Below are 21365 nucleotides of genomic sequence, written 5' to 3'. Positions count from 1 at the left end.
CATTTGTGTGTCTGAGAGACATTGTGGCTCACACTCGCCGACAGGGGAGATTCTGAGCGCGCCGCCTTTCTCAACGCCCCGCTCTCTCCATCCGGCCTCTTCGGATCTGCTGTCACGGGTATCGTCGACCGATTTTCCGAAGTGTAGAAAGCCTCCCAGGCCATAAATCTCTCTCTGCCTCGTCGCGCTAGCTCCTCTGCAGGCCGCTCACGTGACCTGCCTCCTGCACGAGCCCCACCCCAGCGCCCAGCTCAGCACAGTCAGACTTCTCAGTGACGCCAGGGCGGCCGCCCTCGTTCTCGCTCTGACAGCCGCCACAGACCGCCGCCTCATCGGGGGCCTCGGCCTAGGATCGGGCTGAAATCCGATCACTCGAAGTCTGCCTAGCACAGCTGAGAAAATGACGGCGCTCTCCCGCCGCGGTCTCCCTTCCCGCTTGCATGAGCACAAACGCTGTTTTCACGGCGACCCAGAAAAATCTCATAAAGAGCATAAAAGCCTCCTGTGTAGAAAATGTGCCCACAACACTGTGTTCACTCATACACAAAAGCACTTCAGTTCCCGTGTTTCACACAGAGTCCACTCTCATAAAGCGGTTCCAACCCGCTTGAGTTTCAGAGTGCATAAGCGCGCCCACGAGCCTGTGGATGCTTATTTTCAGATTCAGATAAAGATGCTTATTTTCAGATTCAGATAAATCCCCTTCACAGGCCATTCTAACGTTTCGCCTTTGAAGGCCAGGTTTATCAATACACCGTCCTTCCGTTCTGCCTATCCTTTAGCACCCCGTACGTTCACGAAGTGCATGGATGCGGCGCTCGCCCCCCTGCGGAGTCAGGGGCTGCGAACACTGAACTATTTGGACGACTGGCTGATTTTGGCACAATCACAGAGAGAGCTACTGTCTCATCGTACAGTTCTCCTCGACCATCTGAAAGCTTTGGGCCTCTCTGTCAGCTGGACAAAGAGCGCACTACAACCCAGTCAGACTATCTCCTTCTTGGGTATAGAGCTAGACTCGGTCACGATGACGGCTCGTCTGTCAACACAGCGCACACGCCGTGTTCAGCGTCTCGCAGCATCTTTTCAGATGAACAGACTCACACCTCTGAAAACTTTTCAGAAGGCGTTGGGTTACATGGCCTCAGCCTCCGCGGTGCTCCAGCTGGGGTTACTGCGCATGCGCCTGCTTCAGCTCTGGTTGAAGAGCCGTGTGTCTCACCGTGCGTGGACCACGGGCCGCCAGCTGATAAATGTAACGCAGACCTGTATCACAGCTCTGCAGCCATGGACTGTGGCAGAATGGTTTTAGCGGGGCGTTTCCATGGGGACCCTTTCTCGCCGAAAAGTCATCTCGACAGACGGATCCAACACGGGTTGGGGTGCGGTCTGCGAGGGCTCACCGGCCTTCGGCCCCTGGTCAGCTCAGGAGAGCCTCCTCCACTTAAACTGTTTGGAGATGCTGGTGGTCGAGAACGCGCTCACGCGCTTTCTTCCGCGCATTCACGGTCACCACGTGCTGATCCGTTCGGACAATATAGCCGTGGTCTCCTATCTAAACCGTCAGGGTGGAGTCAGATCCAGGAATCTCTTCCGGCTGACAGAACGCATCTTAGTTTGGTCTCAGTGTCACCTGCTCAGAGCGACGTACGTGCCGGGCCATCTGAACGATGGTCCAGACAGTCTGTCCAGGAACCCCATTCCCCCCGGGGAATGGTCCCTGCACACTCTTACAGTCCAAAAGCTGTGGCGAATATTCGGCAGAGCAGAGGTGGACCTCTTCGCCTCAGAAGAGAACACCCACTGCCCAATATTTTTCTCAAAGGGTGAGGACGCGCTAGCCCAGACCTGGCCCAGCCGCCCGCTTTATGCATTCCCTCCGGTTTCTCTGCTACCACGGGTGCTTCAGAGAATCAGGGAAACACCCCACTCGGTGCCCCTCATAGCCCCGCGTTGGGAGGGTCATACTTGGTTTCCGGAGCTCACTCAGCTGTCACAGACAGCCCCGTGGCCCATTCCAGTCAGAGCAGATCTCCTCTCCCAAGCTCGCGGCACGATCTGGCATCCCCACCCAGAGCGCTGGGCGCTACATGCGTGGGTGATCAACAACTAACCGTTGCTTTGCCAGAGGGAGTGTTAAACACGATCATGCAGGCTAGAGCGGCTTCTACTAGAAGGCTCTATGCGTCTAAATGGTCTGTGTTCTCTAAATGGTGCACAGACAGAAATTTGGACCCACTGTCAGGTCCCCGTCCACTCTCAAGGTGTATGTGGCAGCCGTCGCAGCGTTCGTTGAACCCCGGCGCGGCCAGTCACTGGGCAAGATGGCTTGGTCATCCGCTTCCTCAGGGGAGCTAGAAGGATGAACCCCCCACGCCCCCCTTCGGTGCCGATTTGGGACCTTTCCATAGTTATCGAAGCTATGAAAGCCCCCCCATTCGAACCGCTAAACACCGTGGACCTCAAATACCTTTCGCTCTAAACCGTTTTTCTGCTCGCGCGCGCGTCAGTAAAACATGTGGGAGACCTTCACGCGCTGCCCATTAGCGCTTCCTGTCTCGAGTTTGGGCCCAATGACTCCTTAGTCGTTCTCAAACCTAGACATGGTTATGTCCCAAAAGCGATTGGTACCCCGTTCAGGGCACATGTTATTTCTCTGTCGGCTCTGCCTGCATCCGATAACGAATCTGACTCTAATCTCCTGTGTCCGGTCAGGGCCCTGAGATTCTACATTACTCGCACTGCTCCGGTCAGACGACCCGAGCAGCTTTTTGTTTCGTTCGGTGGGCGCACCAAGGGGTCGGCTGCCTCGAAACAGACTCTATCCAAATGGATAGTTGATGCCATTGTAGCCGCATACACATCAAAAGACCTGCCATGCCCTCTAGGCATCAGGGCTCATTCCACTAGAGGCATGGCCTCATCGTGGGCATGGTTCAGCGGATTTTCCATTCAGGACATTTGTGTGGCAGCGGGATGGGCTTCCCCCTCCACCTTTGTCAGATTTTACAATCTGGAAGTTCCCGCCTTGCAGGCTAAACTACTAGCAGTCTAGTATGTTACAGCTCTTCTGGTTGAGCTGCACTATAGGGAGTTATTCACACAGACCGGTTTCGCTCTGTCCCTCTCTATCATGTGCTTATGCACTACACAATCTCCGGCCCGCTCTGCTGGCCTTTGTCACATGTACTTATATTTATTCCCACTCATAAGGGTTCCCTGGGGTCTCCCCTGAGACTCACAGTGGATGCTTAGCACGCACGGCGTTGACCAGGTGTTCCCGTAGCGTAAGCTAGCTTACGCAATACGAGAGAACCTCTCGTAAGAGAACGAATCGGTTACCTAACGTAACCTCGGTTCTCTCTAGATGAGGGAACGAGTATTGCGTTCCTGGCCGTGCTTGTGCTACTAGCGTTCTCGCTTCATTCTATGAAAACCAGAGTTTACAGCCTAGGACGCCAGTAATATACTCTCTGACCACGCCCGTTTCGGCGGGCTCTGACGTAATGAGAGCATGTCAGACTCTCATTGGCCGAGAGTTCATTCGCATCTCCTCATAGGCTTAAGCAGTTCTCTGTGAGCGAACCAATGAGCTGCTAGCTAGCCCGCTCATGGTCTGCTGCAGCTGAACTGCGTTGACAATGGATACAAAATTATAGGATAATTTTTTGGCTTCAATTTCTCAGAAAAGATGAATCTTTCCCGTAGCGTAAGCTAGCTTACGCAATACTCGTTCCCTCATCTAGAGAGAACCGAGGTTACGTTAGGTAACCGATTCGTTTTCTCAATGATGACAGTTTAAGGGGAAGTAAATGGTTTCATGTCATGCGTTGGGCTTTTAAGATGTCAAGTAAAGGAGAATTGGATTTTTACAATTCGAATCCGGCCCATGGTTGGGATGATAGCGCCACAGGACTTAAACTTTTCAGGGAAACCAAATGGCTTAAGTTGTCTTATGTCTTACTGGAGAGTATTTTGACTTAAACAGTAACACATGTCACCTTTGAAAATAGTTGTATTGAATTTGAATTTATTGACTCTCAAACTTGTGACCATTTAAAATTGTCATTTAAAATAAAAGCTACATGGTTTGATATTTTGCTTCACATTCCTAAATTTTAGTGTCCATATGTACAGTATGTATTAATGGTGTTTTGTTTGTTCTGCCCTCAGGCTCACTTGCATCATTATCTAGCAGTGGATGGCATGGAGTTGGCTGGATTTAATGAGGCACTATCATCTATCTCGGATCTTATTGAAGACTACACACACCTGGAACACCCTCTCATGCCCAACGCGCCCAGACTCACCATCGCCACCTGAACGCTGTGTATACTAGCAAAGACCCTTTCAAGGCAAGTCATTTCAGATGGCGGCCATCCTTGAAACTCCTCTCGGGCAGCTATTTTAGTCCTGCAAGTACAGCTCCTATCTCTTTGAATGGGGAAACATCAAATTCTCCAAAGCTGTACACAAAGTTTACGATTAAATTTCATATTTGAAATCACAAATGAGATCTTACAACAACTGTCATAAATATTGTTTCTTATGCTCAAAAAGCATTAACAACAGCTGCAGTGACGCGAAGACTTTACCAATCAGCGATTGGCTCTTTTAGTTAGAAGGCGGGACTTATTCCACCATATTGCACACTGCACTTTCTCCCATTCATAGTAATACACCGTCTTTAGCTCTATTCGGACAGTAATCGTTTCTCATGTGGACGTCTGTAAAAATAAATTTGCTTGGCACCTCAAGTGTTGAACTCATGCATTCGGATGGCAAATTATTAGCTGTTGGGAAGCGAGTTTTGTGATCCTACGAACCCAGGAACGCGCTGCTCACGTGGTCATTCGCATGATTGTCTGCTGTAAATAAAATGTCATATGCTTGGAATTGGAATAAATGTATATTTTATTTAAAAATAGGAAAATAATATCCCATTTATTATGTGATTATTTATGTCTCCTGTTTAAAAATAGGAAGATAGACGCGCTATAGTTTTCTGTCTTGTATTTTATCTCAAAATGGTGGATGTCATTTAAAAAATGTGGAAATGAGCAGAAATAAGTTAAAGGGATAGTTCGGCCAAAAATGATATTTAACACATGCATTACTCACCCTCAAGCCGTTCGAGATGCATATGTCAATCTTGTTTCAGACGAACACATTTTCAGTTATTTTAGAAAATGTCTTAGACCCTTCAGTGGATATAATGTGAAGCAGTGGGGTCCACCTCCTTCATGTCCCAAAATGTGCATACATCCTTCACAAAAGTAATCCATCCGGCTCCTGGGGCATAAACGAAGGCCTTCTGAGGGTAATCCGTGCGGTTTTGTCGTAAAAATATACATATTTAAAACTTTATAAATGAAAATATCTGACTTCCGGCAACGATCGACGCGCGTTCACGGGTGATGGAAGTCTGCGTACGAGGTAGGACGTAGCGTAGGAACCGTCGTGACGTAGACGTTGTTTTGCTCTGCTCTCTGGCTGCGCAGGCGCGTTCGTTCTACGTCACGACGGTTCCTACGCTACGTCCTACCTCGTACGCCGACTTCCATCACCCGTGAACGCGCGTCGATCGTTGCCGGAAGTCAGATATTTTCATTTATAAAGTTTTAAATATGTATATTTTTACGACAAAACCGCACGGATTACCTTCAGAAGGCCTTCGTTTATCCCCCTGGAGCCGGATGGATTACTTTTGTGAAGGATGTATGCACATTTTGGGACATGAAGGAGGTGGACCCCATTGCTTCACATTATATCCACTGAAGGGTCTAAGACATTTTCTAAAATAACTGAAAATGTGTTCGTCTGAAACAAGATTGACATATGCATCTCGAACGGCTTGAGGGTGAGTAATGCATGTGTTAAATATCATTTTTGGCCGAACTATCCCTTTAATACAGCCTCTTTTTGACATAAAGCTGCTTGGTTTATAATTTTAAATGTTTATTGTTGTTGCCATTTTCAAATGCTTGCTTGCTTTTCTTCTGTTTCTCCTTTGAGTGGTGATAAAATATTGTTTTTGTAAATACTTTCCAGCATTTCAGTAATAAAAGTGTAAGTAGGCTAAATCTTTAAAATGTATCCAAATTACAGCGGAGCACAACTGTTATCCTATGGTGCTCGGCAGTGGCAAACAGTAAACTTTTAAACAGTACATTTTGAATTGATCTCTTCTTGTAAACTTAGTGATGTGGAGCAATTAAAATACCACACGACCTTGGAGTTTATCAAAATAACAGTAGGTAATTCGGCTGGGGATTTTTGAGCTTGTGGTGGGAGAAAAACACTGACATTCTGGATTCGAACAGCAATAAAATCACCGGCCAGCCCCTGAAAAGGTTGAGAATACCTTACGGCCCCATGAGAAACAATTACCGCCAGAATAGGCCTTTTGTAAAGTCTTTGATACTAGACAAAAATATAAGTAAAAAAATACTTTCAAATTTCTGGACCAATATTTTCTTAATGCAAAATGTCTCTGTTGTAGAGACATATAAACATTGGCTCAACCAGTGGTGTGAACGTGGAGTGGATCTGTGGATCTACTAGTGCATTGATGGACACTTCTGGTACTGCAGAGTTGAGCTCCATCCCTAATTGTAACAAACCTACCTGTAATTATCAAGTAATTACATTGGCTTGATTCTTCTTGATTAGGGATGGACCTCATCTCTGCAGGACAGTAGCACTCCAGGGCCGGGATTGCCCATCCACGTACTAGTGGCACTTCACCTGTAAAATGTTATTACAGGTTTTTTTTCTTTTTTGTATGAAAAAGTTAATAAATAGTCATAATATCAAACATTGCCTGAATAATGCAGTTTTAATAGAAGGAAACACAGATTAATTTTTCATTACACTTCAGTAAAACACAAGAAATGCCTAGATTAACATACACAGTCAATACTTTAGTCTTGTGATTGGCACAGTCAAACTCTCATCCTGATTTAATATGGCTCTCTCTATATTGACCTGTTGGCAGATGATTTGTTTGCAGGTTAGCTGTATTTTTACTTTACACTTATTTTCACATCACTATGGTCATTCATTCAGAAGGTTTTAATTTAATCAATTGTTGCAGGTCCCTAAAGTATTATTGTCCTTCTCTAATGACCAGTGATACAGTTCATTGATCATGTTGTCGTGTTTGAAGCTGTCTCCCTTAAAGGTGCCCTAGAATGTTTTTTTTTTATTATTTTATAATGTTTCCTGGGTTACCCTTATAATGTTAGTATGTTTTTTAGATAAAAAAATATTCATAATTTAGAAATAAATGGCATTTTTCCTAGCCTGCTTTTAGCCTCTGATTTGAACACTCTGTTTGAAGGGATTCAAACAGAATCCCTCTGCTGTGGGATTCAGTGTAACCGCGGCCACTGCTGTGATTGGCTGACATGCTTGCATATGAAATAGCAACGCATTACATGTGAAACTCTCTCCCGAATACTTTTACTACTGCTATTATACGTTTTTACTATAACAGCTATCGAGATGAACGAATCGTGAGATGTTTTTAAAGTATTTAGATCTATTCCCATCACATAAAATGTTGCCATGGTGAGCATTGAGCAGATGACAGTCTGTTGATCGCGAAAATGAAGATCTTATCATTGCAAAGCAGTTTCTGCACTCTCTCTGCTTTCACCAATGCAAACACGATAATGTAAATACAGTAAGAGCTTCGTTGTGCAGTAACGTGCGTCATTGATTTCATAACGAGTTTGGCAAGTGTCCAGATAAAGTCGCGCTGTGTGGAAAGATTGTTCTTTGATCGCTTTCTGTATATAATTTGTTCACAATTTAAATACGATTATTTTCATCCTACTAAAAGAAACGATGTGATGCTGATATTTTAGTCACTGGCTTGACTTACTGATGCATAAACAGTATTGAACGATTTTGAGAGAAAGATTACCTGTCTGAACTTGAACAATTACACATCAGAAAGTGTTGCTTGGTAGCTCGATCCGAGGCCAGCTCTGTATTGGCCCAAGTTGAGGAAACAGTCGGTGAAATCTTTGGAAATTTCCAGAGAAAATAAAATTAACCCATTGTTTCTTCAGAGGCTCAGATGAAGGAACTAAAAAATACTTTTGTGTTCATGTGTACATCCACACTGAGCAACTGCCATGCTTCGGCTGCGCAGTTCCGCCTGGCATTGAGGGCTGGCATTATGCAAATATTTGAAGGCGTACATATTAATGATCCCGACTATTGCGTCACAGTCGGTATTGTGTGGAGAACCGACCGTTTTTCAGGGGTGTTTTTCATAAACGTGAATTAAATGAGAACGCCAAAACAGTCCAGTTTGAGATTCACTCTGTCATGTCCATGCACTGAACTCTTGTTATTTGACTATACCAAGGTAAATTCAATTTTGAATTATAGGTCACCTTTAAAACATTTTCATGCCTCAGGTTTTTAATTAAATTCAATCTTAAATTCTTGCATAAAGCCATAAAAGGTCTTAAATGTAATGTCCTTAAACATACATACAGTGATGGGTATTAATAACCGATTAAATGTAATATGGATTGCGTAATCAGATTTAAAAAATCTAGTACTTGTAATTAGATTATATTACAGTATGTTTTAAAATGCTCATAATCAGATTACAAATACTTTTTATGGATTATATGATTACGTATTTCGATTCACACACTGGCAGTAAATTATTCATAATTTATTCATTATCACTAATTATTCTTTTTACCCTTATATTTTCTTTTCTAAAAAATCTGATTGTGTCATACCGTTTAGCTTTGACTATATTCACAATGTAGAACTACTAAACACTGCTGATGCATAGCTGTGAGACACTCTTTATCTTATCCTGTGACAAACATATTTAAAACCCTAAAGGCGTTGAATGTGTAATGTCATTGCTGTTTTCATGTTTATTATTATTTGTTCATGTAATGCAGGGATTCCCAAACTTTTTTTTGTCAGACAAACCCCTTTGACCTAAAATATTTTTTTGGAGACCCCTGAGATTTTAAACAAGTTTGATCAAAAGTAATCTAAAAGTAGTCCGAATACATTACCTAAAATGTGTAATAGATTACATTACTGACTACAATTTGCGTCATGTAATATGAAATTAGACAAAGACTACAATTTGCGATATATCTGCCCAGCACTGCATACAGATACCCTATAGGTGGGTCAAAATCTTGAGAGCTGTTCACACATACACCAATTCATAGTTTTCAGTCCCATGACTGGCACAGAGACCTGGAGAGCAAAAGACCCATACAACTGCAGCACAGGCCTGTCAATTATCAATCTGTTACAAGCCATGAATATTAAGATCACCTCTAAAATATATGTGAACAGAAAAGCAAGTTCTGCACACCTGTGATCCATAAACGGCACCCACCACAGTATTTCAATCACTCCAAACAGCAGGACATCCTAAACACTTAACGTGGCTTCATGTACTATTTAAAAGATCAAATTCAGTATACACCTTATTGATGATGCATGCTATATACAGGAACACACGAGCCCAGAATATGAGCTTAATGCATTAAGCCATATCAAACATTTTCTCTATAAGGATTTTCTATGTAAAAACGCTTAACATGCAGTTAAATGTGTTGCGTTCATATTGTGATAAAGGTTCATCTGTCTGCCCATATGTAGTATGCATCATCAATAAGGTGTATGTTGAATTTGGTCTTTTAACAGCACTGTCTAGGTACAAAACTGGTCAGAAATAACATGCAGTGACTAATTGTCTGGAAGTCAATCATATTCAATGAGAGTTGATGAATTGTTGCAAAGTTCAAGAGAGTTCAGCTCTATGCAAATGCACAGTGCTGCGGCAGCCACCGATGGGAGTGTGTGCTGTGCCGGTTCATCCGACTCTTGACTTCAGTTTGCCCCTGAATATATTATTTATATTAATATTACCTTTCCCCATATACACCACATTAATGCTCTATTTTAAATGACTTTTTTCTTGTCTTCTGTTCAGACCTTAAGATATGAAAAATATATTTTTCCTTCATGAATATGTATGCAGTTGAACATGAATAGGAATGCTAAACAATGGCTTTCTCTGGGTATTCCATTGTAGACCTTGATTTTGGCACGATTTCTGTTTTCAGTGTCACCTCTAGTTGGTTGAGCTTCACTTCAGGATAATGCGTAGTGTAGATGTGTGTTTTTAAAGAGGTTTAAATTATTTTGACTTATTCAGAAGCATATATCAATGTTTAACCTCTGAGCTGAGTTTTTGAAGGACAGCATGTTATCCTACAAATTCACTTGATAATGTTATCTCTACAGGTACCTGTGACTGAGAATTTGAGTCCGAGTTAAAGCAAGACGTGTATTAACATGTTTGACATTGCTTCATTAAAGCGTTTACAAAATGTCCCCCCTTCTTCTTTACTTGCCATATTCCAAACAACAGAGTAAAACACTGATTTAGATTTGTTTTGACAGTTGGCGTTTAGGGCTGAAACATACTCTATTCAAATATGTGAACGCAGACACAATTTCACTGGTGCTTATGAAAGTCATTTCATAACAAGTACACACTGCACTTTCTGCGTCGACTCTAGGGACGCTATCCACCATATTTTACATCGTGGAAAAAGATATTTTTGTGAATGTGCGAGACTTCTGATTCATTTAGCTGCTATAGGTAAATAACTAGAAGAATAACAAAGTGCAGCAAACATTACAACTATTTGTGCTACAAACTAGTTTATAATTACGACAATACATTAAAATAATATGGTAAGAAATGCCAGTTTGCATTATCAAGCAGCATAACCAGCTGTTTTGTTCAGCTAAAAATAACTAAGCGGATGACACTGGAAGCCAGACACATTCAATTTACAAATGGCTGCACTCGCTCTACATTAAAAATAAGGTGGATAGTTTCATTAGTGAAAACACATTTGGTCTTTACCTCTTCTTGGTCAACTACTGTAAAACAACAGTTTGAATTAGGTCTTTATGAACCATCCCATTACATGTTATAAAAGCGTATGAACCAACACATTCAGTTCAATGGCAGACAACTGAGGTTTATTACCAGCACAAAAGTGCATGAACACATTTACAACAGGAGCGTGTTGTAAATTACCGTAAAACTTCAAATAATAGCCCGGGCTTTTATTTTCCCAAATGGCCGAACTGCACCGGCTTGTATTTGAGACAGGCGTCTATATGAGACAGGCCTTTAATTTAGTGTTGAGGTGTTTTTCATTGAGTGTAGGCCTAGAGAAAACGACCCAAATAGCATAGGCTGATAGACGGAAAGCATGACAGTAGGAGGTTACCACATTATATTACGTTTTAGTTATAATTCGAATGTGTTTAATAAATCAGTTAATGCAAGAATTAGCCTACTATATTGTCTAAAGGGGGTCGAACACCAGACGAGAAGTGCAGCGCTAGGACAACTCGAGGTATCGCACACCGCCCGGACGCGCACTTTCTCAGTTCATGGCCAGCAATATTGTTATGTTTAAGGACATTATGGAATTAAGATAATGTTTTTTATGTAATGATGTTATGATTGTACTGTACAATCAAATACAATCGTTGCTAAGTCTGCAGTCTGAACACTTTACCTCAGAGTGTCCGTTAACTGAATGAATTAGATTATTGGCAACGAAACGATGTGACAGCCATGGGCCGAACAATACAAGTTACAAGTTCATTGGCGAATTCCTCCTCCTCGTCACTCTCCTCCACTTCTCCCTCTCCGGCCTCCGCTAACTCTGCCTGCCTTTCTTGCGGTAACAGTTCCCATCCAGATGTGCAGGGCTCTCTTGCGTGCGCAATCTGCACCATAGAACTGGCTTAAACAGACGATCTGACGGGTTTTAGAAGATTAAATACAACCCGAAACTAAAAAACAGACCAGGCCTCTATTTGAGACCGGCCTTTATTTATCCAAACCTGTCGCCACACCAGGCGTGTAAAAGAGAGAGGCGTCTATTTGGGACTCGGCTATTATTTGAAGTTTTACGGTACTTGTGTCTTCGTTTACATACTTGCATAGTGTATTTCTGGCCAAAACTGTGCATATGCTATAGCTTACTTTGAGTAAAACTAATAAGCATTGTGTACTTCCTTTTTTTTCTGTCTCTGTTTTATATTAAGTGCAGCTCTGAGAACATGTCGTCGTCACCGTTACACTTCCTCTGACACACACAAGACGTGATCCACTGCATCTTCCAGCGTACGTTAGATCCTCCTTTGCAGTGGAAGTCTATGTTCAGCATTGTGGCCTTGTTGGGAAGGCAGCAGCGTTTGTCTGTGCAGATGCCGCAGTACGTTAGCCGGTACTTCTTAACGCTGCTACAGCCAGACAGCGTGAGCTTCTCCGCTTTACTGGCCTGGAACTTTGCTCTGCAGGTTTTCCCTCTCGGCATCTGTGCATGAAAGAGAGGATTACAAGAAAAATCCTTTCATTTCTTATGATTTGGGGTTCAAAAATAGAACTTTGGAAAAGTTAGGTAATACACTGTAATATACTTGCATATCCTTGAGTACAAGAAATAATTAATTTCAGCATCCTTTAAGCATTGTCTGCCAATGTTGTGAAGAAGAATGACCTGCCTGTGTGACAGAGCTTCAGTCCAGGTGATGGGATTGTCATTTGCCCTTTTAGAGCCTGTGCTTTTTCCCCTGAAAATGTTTCATTCATTGATTCTTGTACATTCCTTTTTTGTGCCTTGCTAATGTAAATGTTTGGTTTTCAGTGATGTATTTATATCATTTTTGCTGTTTATATTTATATCGCTGTTATTTAGCACAGATGACTTGTAATAGTCAAGAATTGATTTTTTTTCAATGGATTGAGATTGACTGAAACTTTGTCTGATTTCTCAGAAAGTACATTGTCCAAATGTACATTTTCTTTCTATAAAGAAAAATAAATGTAATTTATACAAATACAAATATATATATAACATATATTAAAATATAATTGATCATTCTTTTGTGGTGGAGCAAGTACATAAAAAACTATCCTGTCTGGCAGGCAGGGAAAAAAAACTTGGTTATAAACTTGTGTAGTTTCTTCACAAATTAAATGGGCTTAACACTTCCTACAGAAAATAAGCTTGTTTCAATCCTATAGCAATATTCCATGAACTGTTACATGTATCATTCTGCAGTACTTCAGTTAGCATGTATCCCATCTGTGAAATGGAAATGTGGACCTGAAGTAGCTAAAATCACAAGCCTTTAAAAAAAAAACAAAAAAAACAACATCCTGAAGTTTAGAAATACACAAATGAAGAAATTGGGTGCTGAAGTCAACTGGTTTTAATAATATACTTAATATCGCTGTGTAAAACTAAAATAATGATGCTGCCACTATTATAAGGTTGATTTGTAGTGTAGCTTCAAATAAAATAAAGTTAAATTAATTAATATTGACCATTTTTATTTAATCATTCGTGTCTATCTTCCTTCCTTAAACAGGCTTAACAAAAGCACAAATTTCAGCTGAGGAAGCTGATTTGACATGGTGCAACCCTATTGTCAGTTTTTGGATGTCAAATAATTATTATGAGCTTTGTGATTGTTGCAACCCTGTTGCCACCATTTGGAAAATGTCTAAGTACATCAGTTTTTCTTACAATAACTTAGTAATAGGGCAGTCAACACTACAATGTGTGTATAGGTGGTAAAAAAAAATCAGCTAGTTTAATTTTATAGTAGATTATTATCTAATAGTTCCCAAATAAATAAACCGGTATTTGTGCCTCTATCACCAAGTCCAATAGTGCCCTGTTCATTAAAAGTGCATATTAACATCAGGTTATGGTGGTTTTCTTTTCAGTTGAGACTTTTGTGTTTGTGTCAGGCACTAACACGCCTGTTCTTGACTGTTTGTTTCAATGAAAACTCAATGCAAGATCCTCATGGATGTAATTTTCCCTTAAGCTCTTTAGGAATGCTATAATATAGAACTGTGAGTCATCTCACATCAGTACTGACACCTGACACTAAAGGTCATTGATGTTTTTTTTACTTTCTTGCAAATCCACCTTTATATAAAGCTGACGAGATCATATTGCCCTGAATTAGTAACTGTCGTTTTCAGTATGCAGATAAAAGAATAAGTTACATTTCCTTTATAAAGTATTCAGATACTTAATTCACACTTAGATTGTCATTCCATTAGATAATAAAATACAGCAAGTAACACTTGTGGCCGGTTGCATAAACTGCTTAGACTCGTTTTAAAGTTAGTCATCAAATTTTTTCTACCAGACTTCCTAACTTTCTAAAGTCATTTACATGAAAGTTAGATTTGTCTAATTTGACAAATCTTAAAAGTAAGACTAACTGCTGGTTGGTCAAACTAGTCCTTAAGATAGTCTATTATTCACGTTGGCACTAATGATGTTTGACTTCGCCAGTCGGAGATCACTAAAATTAACGTTAAATAGATGTGTGAACTCACAAGTACGATGTCAGGCACTGTAATTTGCTTTGGCCCCCTTCCTGTTCGAAGGAGTGATGAGTTAGTAGACTGTCCTCACTCAATGGTTGGCTGTCGAAGTGGTGTCCGCAAAATAATATAGAATTCATAGACAATTGGAATAGTTTTTGGGGCAGACCTGACCTGACCTGTTGAAAAGAGATGGTATTCATCCCTCCTGGGATGGTGCTGCTCTTCTCTCTAGTAATATGGCACATAGTCTTAGAGCTCAAACGTGACAATCTGGGGCTCAGGTCAGCAAGCAGACAGACTGGCTAAACCGACCGTCTGCTAGCTGTCTCACGTCACCAAGGTCAGATAAATCCCATCACATAGAGACTCTTTCACCTAGATATCATCATATAGAGACTGTGTCTGTTCCCCGGATTAGGAAATACAAAAAAGGGTAAAAATATAATTGATGTTCATCAAATAAAAAACAGATATAATACAAATGAACAAATGATAAAGCTTGGGTTGCTGAATATTCAATCCCTTACTTCAAAAGCACTTATTGTTAATGATATGATTACTGTAACCTAGATGTGCTGTGTTTGACAGAAACCTGGCTAAAACAAAACAATTACATTACTTTAAATGAGTCCACCCCCCAAGATTAATACTTTAAACATGAACCTCATATGAAAGGCAAAGGGCCTTATAGTAATAATGTTGCTGTAATTTATAGTTATATTTTCAGAATTACTAAGTCGTCTAGTTTCAAATATAATTATTTTGAAGTGTTGATGCTTAATGTAACAATATATAGTGTAAATGATTAATCACGTTTGAGATTTGTGCTGGATACTGTATACAGGCCACCAGGGCACCATACAGACTTTATCAAAGAAATTGCTGATTTTCTATCAGAGTTAGTACTGGCTGCAGATAAAGTCCTAATTGTTGGTGATTTTAATATCCATGTAGATAATGAAAAAAATGCTATGGGGTTGGCAATTAAAGACATTCTGAACTCTATTGGAGTTAGACAACCTCAGGACCCATTCATTGTCGTAATCATACTTTGGATCTAATATTGCACATGGAATAAATGTTGATGCCGTTGAAATTCTGCAGCAGAGGGATGACATCTTAGATCATTATTTAATCTCATGTATACTTAATTTAGCCAAGGCTGCAAGGCAAGCTTATTTATATAGCACATTTCATACACAATGGTAATTCAAAGTGCTGTATACAGAAGAAATTAAAATAATCAAAACAAATAAGAATAATTAAAACAGTTTAGAATAAAAAATAAAATACAGTACAGTAAAAACAGTCGGACGAACAGTGGCACAGTGCTCATTCAGTAAATGCATAGCTAAACAGATGTGTTTTGAGTCTGGATTTGAAAGTGACTACTGTAGGAGCACATCTGATCTCCTCTGGAAGCTGGTTCCAGCTGCGTCTGGCATAATAGCTAAAAGCAGACTCTCCATGCTTAGAGTGAATCCTTGGTATTTCTAACTGATGTGATCTGAGTGATCTGTTAGGTTTATATTCAGTGAGCATATCTGCAATATATTGAGGTCCTAGCCCATTGAATGATTTATATACCAGTAATAATACTTTAAAATCAATCCTAAATGTAACGGGGAGCCAATGTAAAGACCTGAGGACTGGTGTGATATGTTCAAATTTTCTGGTCCTGCTCAGAATCCTGGCAGCTGCGTTCTGTATGAGCTGCAACTGTCTTATGGGGCCCTATCTTGCATTCGGCGCAAATGACTTAGTACACTGACGCATGTATCATTCCTATTTTGCACCCGCGCAAAGCGGACTTTTCCCTCCACAGACGCACGTCGGTTAATTAAGAAATACACTTGCGCTCCCCGGGGCGGTTCAGCGCAAAGAGGAGGCGTGTTCCGGCGCAAACTTTCCCTCATGCTATTTTGCTGTTCTATAAGACAATTGCGCCACTGACCAGAAAAAACCTAGTCTAAAGTCAGTGGCGCGTTGCGCGTTGTTCATAATGCTATTTTAAGCGCGCATGCTTGGCCATAATCAATGTAGCGTGTGCACAACGCGCATACACGTTGATTCTCTCATCTAAGCAGCAGTTTTCATTTTTGCAAATCATACATTATTACGATAGATAGATAGATAGATAGATAGATAGATAGATAGATAGATAGATAGATAGATAGATAGATAGATAGATAGATAGATAGATAGATAGATAGATAGATAGATAGACAATTTATTATAAAAGCATACATGTAGCTTACACATTTACCCAAATTATCATACGCCTGTTTAACAGAAGTTAATTTGGGTGGGTTTCTCCATGCCCAATGTCACTTCTCTGTGTTTTACGGCCCTGACGAGAATGTTGCTCTCCTCGGCTGTGAACCGCTCCTGGCGCGCGCCTGGCAAATCCGCCGTTATAATAGGAATCCGCTTTAGAACAAGCGCGCCTGCTCTTAAAGGGAATGTGAGATGACGCTCTGATTGGTTTATTTCACGTTACGCCCAAACCACACCTATGAATAATGAAGCTACTTCAGACAACCGCTTTTAGATTTGCGCCAGGCGCAAGAGGCATTTATCCCGCCGGGAAAATAGCAACAGCGCCGGGATCCGCCCACAAAGTTACTTGCGCTTTGCGCTTTGACACTTGCGTTTCAGATCGTTAAAATAGGGCCCATGGTCTTTTTAGGAAGGCCAGTAAGGAGACCATTACAATAATCCACCCTGCTGGTGATAAAAGCATGAACAAGTTTCTCTAAGTCTTGATTTGAAACAAAGCATCTAATTCTTGTAATATTTTTCAGATGATAGTATGCTGATTTAGTTATTGCTTTGACATGACTACTGAAACTAAGGTCTGACTTTAGAGACACACCAAGATTCCTGACTTGATTTTTAGTTGTTAGACCCCTAGCGTCAAGGTATGCATTCACCTTGAGAACTTCATCTTTGTTTCCAAACGCAATGACTTCAGTTTTGTCTTTGTTTAACTGAAGAAAGTTTTGGCACATCCAACTGTTTACTTCATCAATGCAGTGGCACAGGGAGTCAATGGGGCTGTAGTCGTTAGGCGATAGGGCTAAGTAGAGCTGTGTGTCATCTGCATAGCTGTGGTAAGCAATTTTGTTCTTTCTCATTATTTGGCTCAAGCCGACTCTGTGTTATAAATTTGGTAGAACTATCACTTCTGCCACTAAAGATTGCTTTATAAGGCGCCATTCACATATAGCGCCTAAAAACGCATAGAAAACGCTAGGTGTGCCGCGTTCTCCTTTTTCCAAAGCGCTAGGGCGGTTGCGCTCCGGAGTGTCGTTGCTGTGGTTGGTTCTTGTCACGTGACCTACGGTGTGCTTGCGGCATTCTAGAAAGTTGAGATGTTTTTATCTCGATACGCCGTGGATGCGCTTGGAAAAAACTGCGTCGCTTCCATTATGAGCACGCATACCGCGTGCCTACATTTGAAATAACGAACTTGAGCGCACAAAAGACACGATGTGTGAACAGGCCCTAAATAATCTCCCTGATCAGTTTAATTTCGTCCGTATCCCAGATAGCTTAGAAGAACTCGATGTTGCAACAGAAATTGACTCTCTTTTCCAGCACTTTAGACACAATTGCTCCATTGGGCTTAAAGACGATTAAAGAAAATAGTCCAACGTCATGGTACAACGAGCACACTCAGGCCCTTAAGAGAGCAGCCAGAAAAATGGAGCGTAGCTGGAAGAAAACAAAATTAGACGTTTTTCGCATTTCGTGGAGACAGAGCACGATTGCATACAGAAAGGCCTTAAAACTGCTAGATCTGCTCATTTTTCAACTCTCTTGAAAACAAATGCAACCCTAGGTATTTATTTGAAACAGTAGCTAAATTAACGAAAAATAAAACTTCAACAGGAGGCGTTTTCAAACAGCATAGCAGTAATGACTTTATAAACTTCTTTACTTACAAGATTGATAATATTAGAGAGAAAATTATAACTATTCAACCGTCAACTAAAGTATTGCATCAGGCAGTGCATTGTCTCCCTAAAGAAAAATTCCATTCATTTATTTCTATAGGAGAGGAAGAATTGTCTTAACTCCTTAAATCATCTAAATCAACAACATGTATGTTAGACCCTATACTGACTAGGCTATTGAAAGAGATGCTTCCAGAGGTCATAGATCATCTTCTTAATATCATTAATTCATCTTTGTCAGTAGGATATGTACCAACAACTTTTAAGCTGGCTGTTATTAAACCTCTTATTAAAAAAACGCAACTTGATCCTAGGGAATTAGTGAATTACAGGCCGATCTCGAATCTACCTTTTCTATCAAAAGTTAGGCAGTATCCTCACAACTATGTTCCTTTCTAGAAATAAATGGTATCTGTAAGGATTTCCAGTCAGGATTTAGACCATACCATATTACTGAGACAGCTCTCGTTAGAGTTACAAATGATTTGCTCTTATCATCCGATCGTGGTTGTATCTCTCTATTAGTGTTACTCGATCTTAGTGCTGCATTTGATACCATCGACCACAATATTCTTTTAAATAGACTTGAAAATGATGTATGCATTAGTGGAATTGCACTAGCATGGTTCAAATCATACTTATCTGACCGTTATCAGTTTGTAGTAAAAGTAAAGTAAACAAAGAGATGTCTTATCGATCAAAAGTTCAGTATGGCGTACCACAAGGCTCAGTACTAGGACCGTTGCTGTTCACTCTGTACATGCTACCCTAGGGAGATTTCATTAGGAAGCATGGCATTAGTTTTCACTGTTATGCTGATGATACTCAGCTCTATATTTCTTCACGCCCTGACGAAACTTACCAATTCACAAAATTAACGGAATGCATAGCTGATATAAAAAACTGGATGACTAGTAATTTCCTACTACTTAACTCTGAAAAAAACAGAGATTCTAATTATTGGCCAAAAAACTTCCTCACTTAACCTAGAATACTGTCTAACAATTGATGGCTGCTCTGTCAAGTCTTCGTCGTCGGTTAGGAACCTGGGTGTGCACTTTGATACCAATATTTATTTGAAAGTCATGATTCTAGCATCTGTAAAACCGCATTCTTCCATCTTAAAAATATATCTAAATTACGACATGTGCTTTCAATGAAAAATGCGGAACAGTAAGTTCATGCGTTCATGACATCAAGGCTAGATTATTGTAATGCTCTTATGGGTGGTTGCCCTGCACGCTTAATAAACAAACTACAGCGAGTCCAAAACGCAGCAGCTCGAGTTCTTACCAGAACCAGGAAGTATGACCATATTACCCCGGTTCATCAATACTGCATTGGCTCCCTATTTAAACATGGTATAATTTTAAAATATTGCTGACTACCTACAAAGCACTAAATGGTTTAGCTCCCCAGTACTTGAGCGAGCTCTTAACGCATTATAGTCCTTCACGTCTATTGCGATCTCAAAATTCTGGTCTGTTGATAATACCTAGAATATCAAAATCAACTGCTGGCGGGAGATCATTTTCCTATTTAGCACCTAAACTTTGGAACAGTCTCCCTAACATTGTCCGGGAAGCAGACACTCTGTCAGTTTAAATCTAGACTAAAAACACATCTCTTTAACCTGGCATCCACATAGAACATTGTACATTTCTATTATTCAATCAGTTAAATGGTTATTAGGCTGCATAGATTAGGTCAGCCTGAACCGGGGACACTTCCTACAACACCCGATGTACTCGTTACATCATAAGAAGAATGGCATCTACGCTAATATTAGTCTTTCCATTTATTCCGAGGTTTACTGAAGTCAGCCGGATCCGGGCCGTATCCAGATCAGATGGTCATACCAGCAAACTAGTCGCTTTTCAGCGAAATTTGCCGTTTTGAATCAAAATATGTCATTTATGTGAATAATGGGTAGTGTATTTCTGGTAACAGTGTCGCGTTGAGGCTCTTTGTTAGAGATACATTCCTGGAGAAATCAAAACAAATGAGTGAAACGGCACACAGAAAACTCTCAGAAGAAATGTACTGAGGTAAAAATTCAAATTGTTGCTTTTTTATTCATAACATATGATTTAGTTTAACATAACACAACTAAGGGAGCTGTTTTGCTGAATATTATTATCACGATTGAAAATGTTACATTGAATTTATAGTTCAATAAACAAGTAGCGTAGTTAATATTTATTATTAAGTTCATTGTGCTGCTCAGCCCCTGTTCGGACGCTCTTGCTTACTGCTCCGCGCTTTGCTCTATCGCTTTTATATTTTTTTTATCGCTCTATCGCTTTTATATTTTTATATTCCATCTCCATTTATCACCTAATTTTAACTTCAGCAAATCAGCACAGTGCTCAAATGCTTGATTACTACAAAAAAGGGGAAGGGAAAACACAACTGCCTACATTCAAAAGGATAAGAGAAAATGCCTCTTCTGGAGTCTACTTGCTGCACTAACTGCCAGAGACTTTTACAAAGGATTGCAGTTCTTGAAACAAAGTTACTTGTGGGACCACCAAACGAGACGGAACACACAACAGAGCTTCGTCATGGATGCCCTCAGCATACAGCCGGTGAGCCCCATGAATCTAGTGCTCCAATACAAGCCATACTGAGTGTAGAGAAACAAGCCGATCGACTTACAAATCGATGGCACAAGCAGGGAGTGAGACCCAAAAGCACTCGAGACGTCAGATTGTCACGAGCATAACATATTGCTGCAGTAGCATCCTCTACCCCAGATACGGCTCTGACAAGGATTGCAAACACTGGTCTCCTACCACCTCAGAACAGGGGTGGTAGGAGAACAGATTTGATACATGATACATCTTGAGAACAGATTTGAAGTATTAATGAATGAGGAATCCCTGAATGTGATCGAACACAGACTGAATCAGCCAGTTGCTAACTGGCGCTCAGAGGTGGAAAGTAACGAATTACAT

The 21365-nt window shown here is 40.9% G+C and overlaps 2 protein-coding genes across 6 annotated transcripts in view; one reads left to right on the top strand and one right to left on the bottom strand.

The window, feature by feature from the left end:
* Positions 1-12236, top strand: part of tube1 (tubulin, epsilon 1) — a 47605-nt gene extending 35369 nt beyond the window's left edge. Inside the window, exons 12-13 of one of the 3 annotated variants that reach the window (XM_056251194.1) lie at positions 4174-4355; positions 12147-12236. In XM_056251194.1, coding sequence (XP_056107169.1) covers positions 4174-4323 — 150 coding nt within the window. In that variant the 3' untranslated portion in view covers positions 4324-4355; positions 12147-12236. Of the gene's footprint in view, positions 1-4173; positions 4998-12146 lie in introns of those variants that run through there. The other 2 variants (XM_056251258.1, XM_056251118.1) reach the window with 2 other exon arrangements.
* Positions 12125-21365, bottom strand: part of ccn6 (cellular communication network factor 6) — a 32364-nt gene continuing 23123 nt past the window's right edge. For all 3 annotated transcript variants that reach the window (XM_056251551.1, XM_056251380.1, XM_056251466.1), the window contains one exon: positions 12125-12413. In XM_056251551.1, the coding sequence (XP_056107526.1) occupies positions 12132-12413 (282 nt within the window). In that variant the 3' untranslated portion in view covers positions 12125-12131. The remainder of the gene's footprint in view (positions 12414-21365) is intronic.

Source organism: Rhinichthys klamathensis, unplaced genomic scaffold (genome assembly GCF_029890125.1).
Source record: "Rhinichthys klamathensis goyatoka isolate OS25496 unplaced genomic scaffold, OSU_Roscu_1.1 h1tg000001l_1, whole genome shotgun sequence".
Classification (NCBI taxonomy): domain Eukaryota; kingdom Metazoa; phylum Chordata; class Actinopteri; order Cypriniformes; family Leuciscidae; genus Rhinichthys; species Rhinichthys klamathensis.
The sequence above is the reverse complement of the archived record's forward strand: the minus strand, read 5'-3'. Positions and strand labels throughout refer to the sequence as shown.